Source organism: Pelobates fuscus, chromosome 10, assembly GCF_036172605.1.
Source record: "Pelobates fuscus isolate aPelFus1 chromosome 10, aPelFus1.pri, whole genome shotgun sequence".
NCBI classification, from domain to species: domain Eukaryota; kingdom Metazoa; phylum Chordata; class Amphibia; order Anura; family Pelobatidae; genus Pelobates; species Pelobates fuscus.
Genome location: NC_086326.1, coordinates 19,109,452 through 19,127,512, shown reverse-complemented (window position 1 = coordinate 19,127,512; position 18,061 = coordinate 19,109,452). Strand labels below are relative to the sequence as shown.

General features: G+C 41.3%; 1 protein-coding gene across 2 annotated transcripts in view; it reads left to right on the top strand.

The window, feature by feature from the left end:
• The window catches only part of R3HCC1L (R3H domain and coiled-coil containing 1 like), a 40,335-nt gene that overhangs the window by 6,499 nt on the left and 15,775 nt on the right, over positions 1 to 18,061 (top strand). The window contains exons 3-5 of one of the 2 annotated variants that reach the window (XM_063434940.1): positions 13,306 to 14,973; positions 15,278 to 15,453; positions 17,100 to 17,170. In XM_063434940.1, the coding sequence (XP_063291010.1) occupies positions 13,324 to 14,973; positions 15,278 to 15,453; positions 17,100 to 17,170 (1,897 nt within the window). In that variant the 5' untranslated portion in view covers positions 13,306 to 13,323. Of the gene's footprint in view, positions 1 to 13,300; positions 14,974 to 15,277; positions 15,454 to 17,099; positions 17,171 to 18,061 lie in introns of both variants that reach the window. The other variant, XM_063434939.1, reaches the window with a different exon arrangement.

Here is an 18,061-nt window from a genome sequence, read left to right as displayed (position 1 = left end):
GGGGGCTGTCTGAAATGTCAGACAGTCCCCCTGCTGGTGGGAAGTGATAAAAAAAAAATATTAAACGTGTAAAAATACATTTAAAATATTTTTATATATATATATATATATATATATGTAACGTCATACAAAGTGTATTTTAATAATATTGGTATATATATTAATATTAAAATACACTTAGAATGACGTTACATATATATATGTATGTATATTATATATATATATAATGTGCATATATATATTATATATAAATACATATAATTAAAATAATAAAATGTATAAAATATTGAAACAAAATTTAATATAAATTATATATGCATATGTAATTTCATTCTAACTGTATTTTGTTATTAATAATATATATATATATATATATATATATATATATATATATATATATATATATATATATATCGGTAACAAAATACACTTAGAATGACATTCTATATACGGTATATCTATCTATATATAAAATACAAATAACCGCAAAAAAAAAATATATATATATATTATATAGAGAGAGGGAGATAGATAATTACATTAGTATACACGTACAATTTAAATACCTATACATGCGTGTATATTTAAATAATCTTTTAACATAATTATGTGATTTGATTAATTAAAATTTGATTGACATACCTGACAACACAGGGAGAAAGTGCAGAGAATTTAATTTGCAAGCACTATATTTGACCCCGTAACTATCCAAGACACCATAAAACCTGTACATAGGGGGTACTGTTTTACTCGGGAGACTTCGCTGAACTCAAATATTAGTGTTTCAAACTGGTAAATTGTATTACAACGATGATATTTTAAGTAAAAGTGACGTTTTTCACATTTTTTACAAACAAACGGCACTTTTATGGTCTATATTATTGTTGTAATATGTTTTACTGTTTTAAAACACTAATATTTGTGTTTAGTGAAGTCTCCCGAGAAAAACTGTACCCCCCATGTACAGGTTTTATGGTGTTTTGGAAAGTTAGAGAGTCACATATAAGGCTTGCATTTCATTTTTTTGGCATTGAAATTTGCCAGATTGGTTATGTTGCCTTTGAGAGCGTATGGTAGCCCAGGAATGAGAATTACCCCTATGATGGCATACCATTTGCAAAAGTAGACAACCCAAGGTATTGCAAGTGGGATATGTCCAGTCTTTCTTAGTAGCCACTTAGTCACAAACACTGGGCAAATATTAGTTTTTGCTTTTTTCACACAAAAACAAATATGAACGCTAACTTTGTGTTTGTGACTAAGTGGCTACTAAAAAAGACTAAACATACCCCACTTTCAATACCTTGGCTTGTCTACTTTTTCAAATGGTATGCCATTATGGGGGTAATTCTCATTCTTGGGCTACCACACCGTCTCAAAGGTAACATTACTAATCTGGAAAATTTCAATTTGAAAATGGAATGTTCTATATTTGACCCTGTAACTTTCCAAAACAACATAAAACCTGTTAATGGGGGGTACTGTTGTACTCGTGAGACATCGCTGATTACAAATATTTGCAGTAAAACCGAACAGTATTATGACATTCACAGTTAAAATGTCAGACGGAAATGCAAATTTTAAAAAAAATCTTATTTTCTCACATTTTTTTAAAATTGTATTCATAATAAATTATGTTCCATATATGAATAGTTAATGATAAATTAAAGCCCTGTTTCTCCTGAACAAAATGATATATAATAAGTGTGGGTGCATATAATTTGAAAGAGGGGAACTACGGGTGAACAGACATATAGCGTAAATTCTAGTTTTTGTTTACGTTTTGTTTTGATCAGAACGTGCACTATTGACTCCGTCCTGAAGGGGTTAATGGCAGAGAATTGAGCAGTGAGACTGCAGGGGCATGATCTATACACCAAAACTGCTAAATTAAGCTAAAGTTGTTGTTTTTGTGATTTGTGATTATAGTGTCCCTTTAAAGTAACACTCCATTGAATTTTTTAACAATTTAGTAAATATACCTCCAAATAAAACTGTTTACATGATAAACTGTCACAGACCCCAAACACGTAAAGCACTGAAGCAAGTTGGAGTGTTTCTGGAGTGTACATTTGGGCTTTGGATAATGCACTGGAAGCGTTTGTTTTGATTTCTTTAAATATAGTAACAGAAAATTAATATGTTTTGATCTCAATTATAAAAGTATGTTTTAAAAAAAAAAAAAAAAAAGTTGGGTGCGGGGGAGAGTAGTGTGCTTAAGGTACATATCCAGCTATGCCATGAGTCATAAACAACAATATTGTGTTGTCTGAGGAGCACCTAATCATTGTTTGTAGTTGTAATCGTTAATCATAGGATTTCATTTTTATGGACTCTGTGGATTCTAAGGGTACATGTGACAATGCAACCATATCTTAATACAAAACCTTATAATTAGTATGTCTCCACCGGTAAATAAACGTGCTGTTTCATATCCGTGAAGCACCTTCATTATAGAAGCTTTTCTGGAAGGATGATATATGTTCCAGTCACTTTAACAGCGTTCTGTTACTCCAATATTTGAAGGTGGCGTTGGCCTCCTTGGGGTTTGTTCACTATACTGAGCAATGTGGGCAATTGATAAGGCAAGCTGCAAAATTTAGGACAAAGCCGAGAAAACCCTAAAACTTCTCTTTTTTCCGCCTTGGTTAGATTGACCTAATGTTCTATTGTCAGTTCGTTCAAGGTCTCAGTTTGGTGAATAAACTTAAGTCAGCAAACTCTTACAGGCACTCTCCACATCAAGCATGTCAAACTTATATTTGCGGCCCGCCTGCGCTGGGGCCGATTTGTGTTGTGGCTGCGAACAGCCACAAGACAGGAAAGATATTTCTTTTCGGATTTTTGACTTCCCTCCCACAGCCGATCGCGTGCTCCCGCAGTTGCAAGAGCGCAGGGCGGCTGTCTGTCTGCATAGCAGGCCAGCCACTCCTCCTTCCCTCCTGCTCGCAGTGCCAGCCACTCCTCCTTCCCTCCTGCTCGCAGTGTCAGCCACTCCTCCTTCCCTCCTGCTCGCAGTGCCAGCCACTCCTCCTGCTCGCAGTGCCAGCCACTCCTCCTTCCCTCCTGCTCGCAGTGCCAGCCACTCCTCCTTCCCTCCTGCTCGCAGTGCCAGCCACTCCTCCTTCCCTCCTGCTCGCAGTGCCAGCCACTCCTCCTTCCCTCCTGCTCGCAGTGCCAGCCACTCCTCCTTCCCTCCTGCTCGCAGTGCCAGCCACTCCTCCTTCCCTCCTGCTCGCAGTGCCAGCCACTCCTCCTTCCCTCCTGCTCGCAGTGCCAGCCACTCCTTCTTCCCTCCTGCTCGCAGTGCCAGCCACTCCTCCTTCCCTCCTGCTCGCAGTGCCAGCCACTCCTCCTTCCCTCCTGCTCGCAGTGCCAGCCACTCCTCCTTCCCTCCTGCTCGCAGTGCCAGCCACTCCTCCTTCCCTCCTGCTCGCAGTGCCAGCCACTCCTCCTTCCCTCCTGCTCGCAGTGCCAGCCACTCCTCCTTCCCTCCTGCTCGCAGTGTCAGCCACTCCTCCTTCCCTCCTGCTCGCAGTGCCAGCCACTCCTCCTTCCCTCCTGCTCGCAGTGCCAGCCACTCCTCCTTCCCTCCTGCTCGCAGTGCCAGCCACTCCTCCTTCCCTCCTGCTCGCAGTGCCAGCCACTCCTCCTTCCCTCCTGCTTGCAGTGCCATCTGGCCTGCTTGCAGAGAAGAGCAGGGCTGGAACTGGAGGACGGGCGGCTTATCTTAAGGTATGAGAAGAGGGGCTTGGGGGACCTTCCTGAGTACTGTGTTAAATTGAGGAGGGTGAGCAGTGTATTAATATGAGGGAGGAAGGGAGGGGGCGCCAGTGTATTAAATTGGGGGTGGGAGTGGACACTATTAATTTGGGGAGGAAGTGGTTCAGTGTATTAAATTAGGTGAGGGAGTGGGCAGTGTATCAAATTGGGGGAGGAAATGGGACTGTGTAGTAGAGTGGTGGGAGGGGCAGTGTGTTAAATTGGGGTGGGGGGGGTGGGCACTATTAATTTGGGGAAGGAGTGGGGCAGTGCATTAATTGGGTGAGAGAGTTGGGGAGGGTCTGAGCAATGTATTAAATTGGGGAGGAAGTGGGACTGTGTATTAGAGTGGTGGGAGGGGGCAGTGTATTATATTGGGTAGAGGGGGCTGTGTATTATATTAGTCTTGGGGAAATGTATTGGATTTGTGGACTGTGTAGAATAGAGGAAGGGGGCTGTGTATTGGCCACGCATGGAGGCACTGATTGGCCACGCAGCTTTTTGCCACACATGCACAATAGCCTCCCGATGCTTTCCTATGGTAAAGCATTGGATTGGCTGAAATCATCAAGGTTGATGATCTCAGCCAAAGTGAAGAACACACTCAAAATTAACAATATAATGTCATTATTTTTTTTTTTACAGCTGTGCAACAGCGTACATTCACCAGTTCAGTCCCATTACCAAACTTTTCTTAATATGTCAAGGTAGTTTGACTGAAACATTGGTTATATGCAAATGCACTTCTCGTTAAAATAAATTTGCTATTTTGTTTACTTTGAATCCCTACGAGAGTGAGGACGTCCAGTGTAAGTTAGGCAACTTTTTTTTATTCTTTCCGAAATAAACCAAAGTTTCTATGAAAACTGAAGATTTTTGTTTGTTTTTTTGCAGCCCACATAAACGTAAACCTTGTTTATATGGCCTGTGTTAGCCTTCGAGTTTGACATTCTTGCTCCACATAAAACATCCCATTTTAATTATTACTTTATAAAATGCTTATTTCCAATCAAACAGCCAGGTTCGTTCCTGTTAGCTGCACTGAGCTAGCAGAGGTGGAAGGTGTGCTGTGCTAGACTGCGCGCCTGTCACTGCCTCTCCCAAGTCGCACAGATGAGCATGCACATCCTTGCTTACGGATGAGCAAGGATTAGCACGCGTATCCACAAGACTCATTGTACGTTGCATCCTCCTCCTGGTCCACTCCTAGTTTTTCCCAGCATCCACCCTTGCCGCGCTCTTGACTTCTCATTGAGATGAAAGTCTGTGCTGAGTAAACTGGAGGTGGCTTGCAAAGGCTGCAGACATAAGAACTGCTGACGTACTTTTTGTGTGAAGAGTATGTCTTCCTTTTTTTCTTTTTATTTAAATATATATAATATAAAATATAAAACATTTTGTGTGTGTGCAGCGTGTGTGTCCTTTTAATGTGTAGCAAAATTAAATCAGAATTGCAAAAACAGTAGATCTGGGGGGGAAAACTATTCTAGAAGTCTGCTTGAATCACATCTACATTTTGACATTCATATTTCAATTTGCTACAGTTCAGAGTTCAGTGAATAACAGTTCTGTGTTTTCTAAGATAAACCCAGACAATTAGCAGGTTAGTAAAGTAACAATGCATTGCAGGATCCATTAGATTTTTGAAAATTATCTAATTGCACATGCTGGAAATAAAGGTGATTTTAAAATTCAGGACATGGGGGCCCTTGCTAATCATAGTAATTCTCAAAATCGTACTGGTCTTCACTAAACTGCTTAATTTGAGCTTTAGCAGACGCTCCTATGTAATGAGGTCATGCTGCCAATCATGACATTACCGGTCCCGGTCTTCTGCATAAAAATGTGAAGCTTTCCATATAAAATTAGTTTCAATTTTTTTTTTTTTTTTTAATTCTTTATTTTTGTTGTGCAGTTGGTCACAAGGTATCCGCAGACGCCACAACAGCGTATTTCAAGGTTCACAGAAGTTATACAGTGGCATGAAAATTCGCACAATTTTTATATTTTTGCTAGCTTAACTAAACAGCTCTGTTGTCAGAGTAAGACTAGATAAAGTAAAATAAGAATAAGGGTAAAAATAACAATAATATATGCTTAACAATGCTTGGTCAGCTGTGTTAGTATAGATGTAATGTAGTAACACGGTTTGTGGTCTAGCAATACCGACTAACATATAATGCATCTATGCATAGATGCGCCATGTCGTGTGTGTTTAGGCTTTGAGGTGTTGGGTGATGAGTAACATTGCTAAAACTTGCCTATAATGGAAAGTGACGTTGCTGTTCTCTCTAGATACGATTAACTCATGACATAGCAGATCATTATTGTACAGTAAACCTTAAGGAACAAGTTTCATCTCAAATAACATTTGGATCACAGGTTAGTGCTGGCATGGGTGCATAATCAGCATGGACTATGCATGAGGCATCTGAGTCCGGATGTCTAGCCACTGTAAGGGCTTGGAACAGTCCAGGCTAAGAATGCCCATGTGGGGCAATATAGTGGGCGCTTCAGCCAATACCTAGCGCCGGTAAGTCCCGGGTGTTGTCCTTATTTGTCCCTCCTTTGTCTCTGCTTCGGGGGTCGGCTCCGGCGGTGCCCTGTGTAGCATGCAACTGCACAGTTACTTGTGTGGCAATGTTCTTTGGGTAGAGTCGATTCCTGCTGCGCAGTATGCTGGGATTTTGGTCGGTTGTGTTGCTCTTTTGCATTTCTTGTTTTGTATTCCCGGTTGTTTTAAGTCGCGGGAGGAAAAGCGCGCCCGGTAAACATGGCGCCGTTCTCCTTCTTAGGGCCTGTCGGTATCTGTGTTGCCGGACGGCCATCTTGGAGGCTTGTGGTATCTGCCTGTAGTAGTTGTGTCGTGCTGCAGGCTGTATCCACAAGGTCACCGTTCTTTCTGCTTGGTGGTGACTAGCTCCTCTGCTATGCAGAGTATCCCTGATGTGTGTGCAGAGCCGGTCAAATGTTACCAGGGGGGACCTGGGTAGCTGGGCGCGGGCGGCCATCTTGGTTATGCTCTGTGTGCTTGTTGTCCCAATATGTCGTGTGGCTGGTTCGCCTGCTTTCCATCCTGGTTGTTTGTCACCAGTGGGGACCGGGATAACCCCCGCCGGTCCAAAGGGGGGGGGGGTGAGTTGAAGTGGCATCGCTTAAGGGCTCTCGCGCCAGGGAGAGCGACCGCTTCTCCCCGGCTTCAGTCCCAGTAGGCCGCATTTGAGTTTCAGTGCTCCTGGCCTCGACAGGCCCCGGGGTGGTTTGGGGGGGGGGGGGCACCCCCGACGTGGGTGGCGCACCCCTGGGTGACTTTGGGCTATATAGCCGCTGATTTTGCCCCGGATTATGCCCGCTCGGCAGGAGCCCGTGTCAGACGCGTCTGCACAGCTCGGTATATTTTTTTCCATGTATTGAATGCCCTGTAAATGCTTATGTAATTACAGAACAAATGTAGGGCAGTCTCCTGGCCACCATTTGCCTGTCCAAAAAGGACTTTCACTTGCCAGGAGATCATCTGGCTCGCCTAATGCTTCTCATTTCAGTTGCTATCCCTGCAGTGTTTCTAATAGTGAAGCATTGAACTGAAGCATTGAATTACATTTTTCTCTATAAAAAGCATAAAAATGGAACCTTCCCTACAGTCTGACTGCTAGGAGGGTGCAACCTTGTCAGTTAAATAAAAACTAAAAATCTGAATTTTTATAAAGGACTACTCAAAGCACCATGAGCACATCAGTCTGTGTGTTCAGCATTTTGCTATGCAACGCTGCACATGCCGAATGTAACCCCTTTGCTGCTGCATGTTTATCTACCCCTCCGGCTGCATCACTGAGGCATCTTTAGTCCCATTGCTGTGCACAGAGTTGAATTCCTTGGCTGAGAGCAGTCAGAATCATCAACGATCTTCTGCAGAAGCTGAATGCATGTCACGGCTTGCAGGAGAGGGCTGTCTGTGCTCGGCTAGACCTGGTAAGAGGGCAAACTGTCCCATTACCTGGAAACAAGGCCAGGGTAGTCCTTATGTTGGAGTAATAACAATTTAAGTGGCAATCCTAAAGTAATTCAGTACGCTGAAGTGTTTAAGGGATTTGAGGTGTTCCTTTTTAAATGTAGCGATCTTACCTTTGGAGCCAAACACGGGGAGAATTCTGTATTTAAGAAATGTTGTCCCTTCACAGCAGAGGAGAATAAATGGTACCAGTGGCATTACACCATTTTGTGAACCATGTTTTTTTTTTTTTTTTTTTATATATATATTCACATTTCTCTGCATTGACGTTGCTAATGTAACACTTGCTACTCACTAACTTGATTGGTCCTGCTGGGGAACACTGTCCCGAGCAGAGATCACCTCCTCCATGGAGCCAATATGGTGGCTTGATTGCCACTTTATCAGTGTCAGAATTGATACCTGTTACACTAACTTATTACAGTGCATGGTGCTTTTGAGAGTGGAGGGTGTTCTGCCCTGTCATTTCCCCCTCTATACCAAGAGTGCATTGAAGGTGATGGGTCGTTGGCCCTGTATTATGTAAATAAAGTTGTTTTGTATGGCAGGTACACTTTAAGATATGTAAATTTAATGTGCTGGTTTTCCGCAGGCTCTGGCATGCTAGCTAGGTGTTGTACACAGCTATTAATAGGCGCAAACAAAATGCAGTAATTAGTTTTAGCATAACCAGTAAGTGTAAGGATTGCCTTGAGCCAAAGTATGCATGTTCTTCTGTACCATTTCCCCTATTACCTTTACTCCCCTCTGGATATAATTTGAGACATAGTGTTGTTTGTGTTGAATCCTCACTTCTTCTCCTTTGGATGCAGTAGATCATTTCAGACTGTACATACTCTGCAGCTATTTCTGACTATTCATTGTTTTCATCCAGCAGGGTTTGCATGCAGAATCAGGTTAATAGTGACCACATTGCTTCGTGATGAACAGAGATTCTGATTTCTTTAAGGAGAGAGATCTTGTAGGGGCACTGCTGCACCCTAGGACTTTAAATATAATAATTGCCAATGATGTATATTTAACAAATAGGTATTTGTGCATTATATAAGCTACTGAAATTCATCCTTCAAATGGGCGCTTCCATCTTAGCTCCCTGCCAATCATTAGTATAAGCTCTGTCAACATTGGGAGAGCATGCAGGGAAGAATAGAAATGTAAATATTTATTTTCTCTATGGTTTAGAGGGCACTTGAGGGCTTGTTGCTTTTTTGCGGCTGTTCGTTGACTAGTTTGAGAATGAGGGGTATACCATATTCACACTGGGGTATTCGAGATACACAGGGCTGTGGTAGACCTATAGTGTATTTAGAGGGCTACGGTTCCTACTTTGGGAGGATAGGATATAATGTCGATTAGGTAACTTTACTTCTCACCCTTAGGGGGATTAGTTTGCCAAGCCAGGTACTGTATAGGTTACCCTAGCCGTTTTAATGATGTCCCTACCCTTCTCCTCCTTCCAAGTGCATGGAAAGGTATTTCACTTACCCTTTCTCCCATGCCGTGGTGCTCTCTCTGTGGCCGGTCGCACCTCCATGGCTGATAACCTTAGCCAATCCAATGCGCACTAGCCTCCCAATGCTTTCCCATCGGAAAGCATTGGGAACCTATTGTGCCTGTGCCTCAAAATGCTGTGCTGCGCCAATCAGATGGTCTCTCAGACCACCTAATAGAAATAGTTTCACTTGGCTGTTTTGGACGTAAGCGTCTAGTGGCTGTCAGAACGACTAGAGGCATTTAAACCCTGATATTGCCATATGAAGTGGCCTGGGTGCCTATTGTGTCCATTTACTCAGCTATCAAGATTTAACTTACTCCTGTGCGATTTTCAGCCCAATAGAAATACTTGTCATAAACGAGCATTAGATTGGCAACCGCAAGAAAGGATGGACTTTTTTTGCTGCCACACCCCCAGTACAGTGTCTGCAAGTGGAATAGGATATGGGACAAATTTGAACCAAAGTTTCCATCTGGCAGACTGACATGAGAAAAGGGTTGTTCTATACACACACAAAAATAATTATTGGAATGCTCCAGGAGCTTGATGATTGTACCATAACCACTATGGTAAGCTGAAGCGGTTTGGTGCTTACAGTGATCCATTAACTCCTAACTTTTTATGGTCTCTTCCTAGTTGTAAAATCATATTGTAAGTTTATTGTAACACAGTTTGAAGGTTATCATTAGAAATTAACAAAAGTTAATATATTATCATACACACCTTAATTGCAGACCCTTCCTTCACCTGTTAGGAGCCAGTAAGGAGATTCTCATTCAGGTATTGTGCTCTGATCTTATCCCATAAACCTCTGTCTGTACTGTGTGTATGTACACCCACAATGTACACATAGATTGGTTCACTGTTTATGGAACCCTGCAATGTGTATCTATTGGAATGCACACACCGCACAAACAATATAAAGAAAATTAACACAAAAAACTTAGACTGCCTGATTGACAGGTCTGTTGGACTAGGTTAAAGCTGTAGTGATTATTATTTTTTTTTTTTAAATACAAATTGCTGTGGTTCAGAGCCACTCTCGAAGCTGAGAGCTGGTACGGCAGTAATACAAAGTCATAATGGTGCTTAGATTGACCCTTTAACATGGACACATAGCCAGATTTTAAGAAAACAAAAATATGCTAAGAACTATGAAACTTGCTTTTGTTTATGTTTTCGTTCTTGATTCTGAGTGATGTGTCGGACTCGTACAGATGCAGACAGCCCTGTTTTATATAAAATGGCAAATATACTTTATGTAGAAAAGAGAAACGGCCTTTGAGCCTTTTGAGATGGATATCCCAAAGTGTCCATTGCTCTGTGAACGGGCCTCTGTTGATCATTTGCTGTTTCTGTTTTTATGCTCTTTAAAGTAATATCTTAGAAGTGGTGCACTACAGAATCTGTATCTCTTGACCGTGATTTTGATGTGGGATCTTTAAAATGCAGATCTAGCTGAGGGATAGGTCTCTACAACATTGGCCCTTTTTAGCATTTTATTTTACAGCATGTTCTCTTACTGTTACAGGAGGCAAAATATATATCTAGTTTGTCTTCCTTTATATTTTTGTTTGTTTAACACTTCTTATATAGTGCTCGTATCAAGAGTGATTTACAGATTATGAAAACATAACATTGGTAATTATACAAAGTATAGGCAGACCGTATACACAAATCGACAAAAGACCCTGCAATTACAGTGCTATTATACAAATTGTTTGGCAAGCTGACTCGTGTGCTTACAATCTAAAGGTAATAATGGGGAGTTGAGACCTGAGGCTTTAAGAAGTGTTTGGTAGTTAAAGGGTTACTCCAAGCATCATAACCAATGCAGCCCGTTGTAGTGGTTATGATGCCAGAAGTACCCTTGCCTCGTTTTCCGGTAATTGAGCAAACCGTTTAGCAACAGTTTGCCCTCTAACCTTGGTCCTCATCAGCCATCATTGACCCTTCAGTGACCAGTGATAATAGCCGACTTCTGCAACGCTGCAGCAAAATTTTGGAGATGCTTGCTGAGGGAAATCAGGGTGTTTGCCCTAGCGGATTATGCAAAAAAGAAACCACAACCCGAAAAATGATTTTCTGTAGGAGTTAGAGAGGAGCAGTGTGTAGACGGAGGGGAGTGATGTATAGCATTTAGTATGAGAATGAAACATTTTGGTATATTTATTCTATCTGCCTAATAATAATGCATACCCAATTAGTTACAAGCTATTCAGAAATTAAGTTTGTTATGCAAAAACTTTACATACAGGGATATCATTTCTTATTAGTGGGGTAATAGCGGTTTGATCCAAGGAGACATCTGACTGCTATTTTAGGGTCAAGAATGAATTTTTTCCTAGTTTGTTGCAAAATTGGAAGTGCTTCGGCCTGGGTTTTTTGCATTCTTTTGGATCAACAGCAAAAAACATATGTGAGGAAGGCTGAACTTGATGCTCTGTTTCCTGTGATCAGAGATATTTTCCCACAATTTTTACCTTTCCTCCGTGATCTCGTGATGCTTCCTGTCAGTATTCCCGAACGTCCTGTCACTTAGACAGAACGCTGGCGAAACTACCGAATTTCGTCCTATCAGAATGAGAACAGTTTGTTAATTCGTACTAGGACGCAATTTAGGACTTTGTTCGGATCGTAAATTCGCCAATGGGTGGGCACCGGGGAGGACAATAGGTCCCTCCTTATTGTTATTTAGGGCGAGAGGGCCCGGGGGGGGGTAGGACCCCCACCCGCCGCACAGGGGCCGTGGGGGAGGACACTAGGACCGCTCATGGGTAGGGGCCAAGGGGGAAGGCTTATCAATAAACTGCAATCTTTAAGTTTGGATTCCAATATTGTTGACTGGGTAAGGCAGTGGCTGAGTGGGTTGTAGTCAATGGAGTATATTCGAAGTTTGGGCTTGTCACCAGTGGGGTACCTCAGGGATCTGTACTCAGACCCATTCTCTTTAATATTTTTTATTAGTCATATTGCAGAAGGTCTTAATGGTAAGGTATGTATTTTTGCTGATGCTACTAAGATATGTAACAGGGTTGATGTTTCAGGAGGGATAAGCCAAATGGCAAATGATTTAGGTAAACTAGAAAAATTAGTTGTGGCAACTGACATTTAATGTGGATAAATGCAAGATAATGCATCTTGGACATAAAATCCCAAGGGCATAGTACAGAATATTTGAAAGAGTCCTAACCTCAACATCTGAGGAAAGGGATTTAGGGGTGATTATTTCTGATGACTTAAAGGTAGGCAGACAATGTAATAGAGCAGCAGGAAATGCTAGCAGAATGCTTGGTTGTATAGGGAGAGGTATTAGCAGTAGAAAGAGGGAAGTGCTTATGCCATTGTACAGAACACTGGTGAGACCCTTACTTGGAGTACTGTACGCAGTGCTGGAGACCGTATCTCCAGAAGGATATTGATACTTAAGAGCGAGTTCAGAGAAGGGCTACTAAACTGGTTCATGGATTGCAGGATAAAACTTACAAGGAAAGGTTAAAGGAACTTAACATGCATAGCTTGTAGGAAAGACGAGACAGGGGGGATATGATAGAAACATTTAAATACATAAAGGGAATCAACACAGTAAAGTAGGAGACTATATTTAAAAGAAGAAAAACTACCACAACAAGAGGACAAAGTCTTAAATTAGAGGGACAAAGGTTTAAAAATATCAGGAAGTATTACTTTACTGAGAGGGTAGTGGGTGCATGGAAAAGCCTTCCAGCTGAAGTGGTATAGGTTAACACAGTAAAGAAGTTTAAGCATGCGTGGGATATGCATATGGTTATCCTAGCTATGATATAAGGCTAGGGACGAATGAAAGTATTTTTAAAAATTAGGCAGACTAGATGGGCCGAATGGTTCTTATCTGCTGTCACATTCTATGTTTCTTATGAGTAAAAACAGTATGGAATTCCTGTCTTGATTTTGCTTGGGATACAAATGACCAGTATAGCAAATAATTGTGTTTTCTTAAACTTCGTACATGCTAGCCCAAACATTATGTTTAATCTTTTGCTTTTCTTAAACAGATAAGGAGTCTTAGAAGAAAAAAATGGAGAAATGCAGATCTCGCCCTCGGAGGCCTGACAAGGCATTATATGTTCCTAAGGCTAGAAGAAGCATAGAGCCACAGGACGAACATGGAGTTGAAAAGCCCCCCGAAGAAATAAGTGTCTGCAACTTGCATCAAAAAAGCAATGGAAGTAGCGAAAAAAAACTACGTCACAAGAAAGCCACTCACAAGAATAGGCCAGACAGTGCCAAGCATAGCCCCTGTTCTAAAGCTTTTGAACCAGAAGAGACAGAAGGTAGACTTCACAAATTCCCAGCATCTCAGCAATATGCTGAACAAAAGGATAGGAATCAAGCCTGCAGTCAGACACAGGCGGAAGAAAACCATTCATTATGTGGAGCTGTTAATAGCCTAAGCATTAATGAGAGAAGGGAAACATTATCGCTGGACTTAGATGAAAGCTTTGTGTATGCATCTCATGTTGATCCTGTTCATCATAGCAGCTTTTTATCAAAGGTACCTGAACAGGTTGCCTCCTGGTGCTATAGTGACAGCCAAAGACTTGGAGAACAGTCTGCAAATGGAAGGACAGGGTCAGCAGAGATTAAGATGGAACAGGATAGGTCCACAAAGGTAGAACACACCAAAGAAAGATATCAGTCTAGTATGGAAGTAGAATATTCTTCAGAGTATACAGACTTATGTGAATATGACCACATGATGTCCCCAAGCGTAGTCAAATTATCAAGCAACAAGAAACAGGTAACAGGCACAGATGTCTTGTTTGTATGTGATAGCGAAGTCTTAAATTTATCATCAAGTTCTATACACAGCAGCTGTGATATTGTAGCACAAAGTACAGACAATGCAACTGAAGAGCTGCATAGTGCTTCACTCTCCGATACAGATAGTGCCCAAGTAATCTACACAACTGACACTAATATTCCCATAGACATATCTGGGCAGCTTACTGTCTGCTTAAATGATACTGATAAAATAAGTACTGTAGTTTCTTATGAAAAGCAGAAAAATATTGCGGAGGAGAAATTAGATTTATCACCTCCAGTAACACAGAACGCCTCCGAACACATGATAAAGGATATCGGCAGCATTGTCTGCGCTAGTAATCCCAGTAGCATCACTGCAGATGAAAACATCACAGATTTAAAAGAATGTGCGGATGAAAGAGGCAAAGGTGTAATAGATGACATTCATTCTTCCAAAACCCCAATAAAATGTGACAACGCAAACACTGAACCACAAAATTGGAATGAATCTAGAGGATCATCTGAGGATAGGGTTGAAGGCAGCTGCAGTGATATGAATAATGCAGATGTAGGGTTAGAAAACGTTTGTCATATGACAGAGTGTGATGTTAGAACAGAGGTATGTGCAGAACCAGTGTCTGCTGTATTATGTGTGAGTTCTGAAACAGGCATAAGCTGCTCAGGTGATCTGCAGGGTCCAAACATACACAATACAATGATTGATTGTACACGGGAGGGGACTGACGATGCATTAAGTAACAAGACTAACAAAGAGGACAATGTGGAAAGACCATGTGCGACCTATTGCGAAACTTCAAAAGACAGCACAGCTCAGTGTGATGGGAGTGGTGATGGTGCTGAAAGCTGGGATAACCTATTCACTGATGATGGAGACTGTCTTGACCCTCATCTTTTGGAAGAGGTAAATTTACCATAGCAATGTGTGAGACCATTATCGTACTGGTAGCCAGTGGGTGAAAATGAATTAGCTCTCCATTTAATTGTTTTTTAATACATATATGTACCAATCACATACTAAAAATAATTAAAGTGGAATATAGTGTATCTGCAGTTTTGATATCTTGTAATTTCCTGAGACATGTATGTTGTGTCCCCGTTGATATTTATCTGCCTTTATGATATGTCTTATCTTTGCATACATCAAAATATCCAGTAGATTCTTGATCTGGCATTCTATATTATCACTATTCACTTTGTTATATTAGCTCACAAACAGAGAGAAGACTGCAAAGACCTTACAGGCAACCAAATTTAACTACTACGACTACGAACCCGAAGAACCAGAAATGGATGATTTTGATTTGTCGCACGTGATTGAGATCTACGATTTTCCTGCGGAATTTAAGACTGAGGATTTAATGCGCTCTTTTGCCAATTATCTGTGAGTCCTGCTTATTCGTATTAAAAAAGTAATTCCTTTTCAGAACAGCATATCAGTTAGTTTTGTAATTTGCTTCTGCTTGTAGTGGCCCATTTTACTTGGGTGACAAAGTAACATTGTACTAATCTGTTTTGCTCTTGTGTGGACCAGTGTCTTGTAACTATTATTTACATTTTAAAAAATCTACTATCGTTAACTCCTGCTGCTGATCAACCAAGCATTACCATTTCTTTAAATACCATCAGAAGGCCATCCTTTTTGGGTTGAAGTATGTATTATTGTGTGTGGAGGTATTGATGGTATGTAATACAGATCGAAGCCAGCAAATTGATCACAGTTACTATGACTAAACAAATTTAGCCAGTTTGGTAGTGGTGTGATGTTGGCCACTACAATGCAGGATATGTCCTCAATATCTACAGATAGCTGTAACTGTTAGGAATGAGAGGTTAGGAATGTGGGTGAACGGTTAGGTGTGGCGTTGGTGAATTAAGGATAGGGTAAGGAGAAGAGAGATTAGAAATTGAAATTTTAGTAAGAGGGTAGGGGCGGTAATGTAAGGGTAAGAATGAGGGTTACTCCAACCTGTATGCAGAGGGGGGGTTATTCTACTTAAAATGCCATATTGGGCTTTGCTAACTAACCAAAACATTTATTTTTTTCAATAAACCTGCACAAAATACTTGTACTTAACTGGAATCCAGTGCTGGACGAACCTCCTGGTGTTGCCTTTCATGCCTCCACCCGTTGTCAGCAAGGCCCTCCTGCCAGCCAATCTTGGGATTCTCATAGAGAAGCCTGTGATTGGACCATTTTGCCCTCAGGCCGCACTTATTCAATGTGAGCTGGTGAGGATGGAGAGTAATAAATAGAAAACAAACCCCCCCCCAAAAAAAAGCTTTACTGAGGCTATAGGGAGGCAGGAGAGATCTACTTGTTCAGGGTCTTCTTCACTTCCCTCCAAAGGAGAAGCTTGATACATCCGTTGCAAGTGTGCGGTGGGCTCTGACAGACATATTTTATGTACAGAATTGACATTTGGAACCCCGGAACTTCAGGCTGTGAAAGTAATGTAACTTGCCTCCGTTACACAAATAAACTACACAAGGGGTTACACAAGGGCCAATTACTGACTGTGTGCAGCGTTTCAAACAGAAATGTTACACATACAGAATCTTGCCAACATGACCACTTCAATTCACTTTATAAAATTGTAGAAATAGATATAAAACGATGGCCTCAAGTTACCACTTACCTGCAGGGCCTTAAGATTAAATATCCTATCCCCAAACCATGCTACTCGTCAAATGGTATGGACTGCTGGGTAGATTCAGGATTCCAGCTCACTCCTCGTGCATTGTTCTCTACATCTGGCTCTTCTTTTGATAATCATGCAGAAGGAAGCAATCCGTGACACTCTTGCTTTTTTGAAACTGATTTGCCGCTGACAGTTTGTGCTTGTTCAAAAGTCATCCATTCGGAACTAGGGCTTGGTTTTAGTCAGAATGTCGTAAAATGGAGATACAATATCATACCCACGTACATAAGCCAATTGTGTGGGCTGACTTAACAGGTGTAAAACGTTGCATGTGTGCCATTGGCAATGCATGTTATTGAGTTTTTTCTTTTGTGTAATTCTGCTGCAGGAAGAAGGGATTTGACATTAAATGGGTGGATGAAACGCACGCTCTTGGTCTTTTCTCCAGTCCGATTACAGGTACTGTAGTCTCGCGTCTCTTTCAATGTTGTAATGTTAATCCCTTCTGCACCTTATTCTGACTTAAACATCAATGAAGAAACTTTCAGGTACTTTTTTAGATATTTTAACATGTTTATTCACTCTGCTGATCTGCCCACATGGCGGCGTCACTGAACAACGTTGTTTGTAAACTGATGAAATCCACTGCAGAGCAGTTCTACTCATTCTATGTAATGAGTGCAACTACTTATGCTGAATTTACCGCTAATGGTGGACAGGGCTTTCTGGGAAAAGAGTCTCTTCCTGATTAGTCTGCTGTTGCAGACTGACCCACAAAACCGAGCTTCTAAGGAAACTTTAAAAGTATATATATATTTTTGTATTTATTTGCAAAGTGTCTGATGATCATAGCACCCTGGTGGACACACTGTCCTGTCTGAGAGGGAGTTATAGCACAAAATTGCCGCTGCTCATGAAAGTTGGACCCCTGGGTGCCTGTCTGCATTGCGTTCCTTTTTGCTCTGCCTGGTCGCTGTTCTGATACATAATTAATTGTTTTCTCGGGCATTGGTGATGGGCAGAGACCCAATTTAAAGTTAAACCATAAAAAAAAAAAAATAATCACACAAAAAATGTTCTGGTATGACCGTGCTCAGTGACTGCGGCACATTAAAAGCTTTATTGAGGGGTTAAGGGTGGAAAGTCCTTTCTAATAACTTTTTACAAATGTGGAACATTTTTTAGGGGAGGGGGCTCTATAGTTTTTGTACTGTATTACATTCATGGATGTAACTAGTTGGTGGGGGCCAGTATGCCTGGAAATATATGGCACCAGCAATGATGCATAATTAGCTATATTCCCTCCACTGCATATTTAAATATACAATTGGCCAAATGCATGTGGTAGCC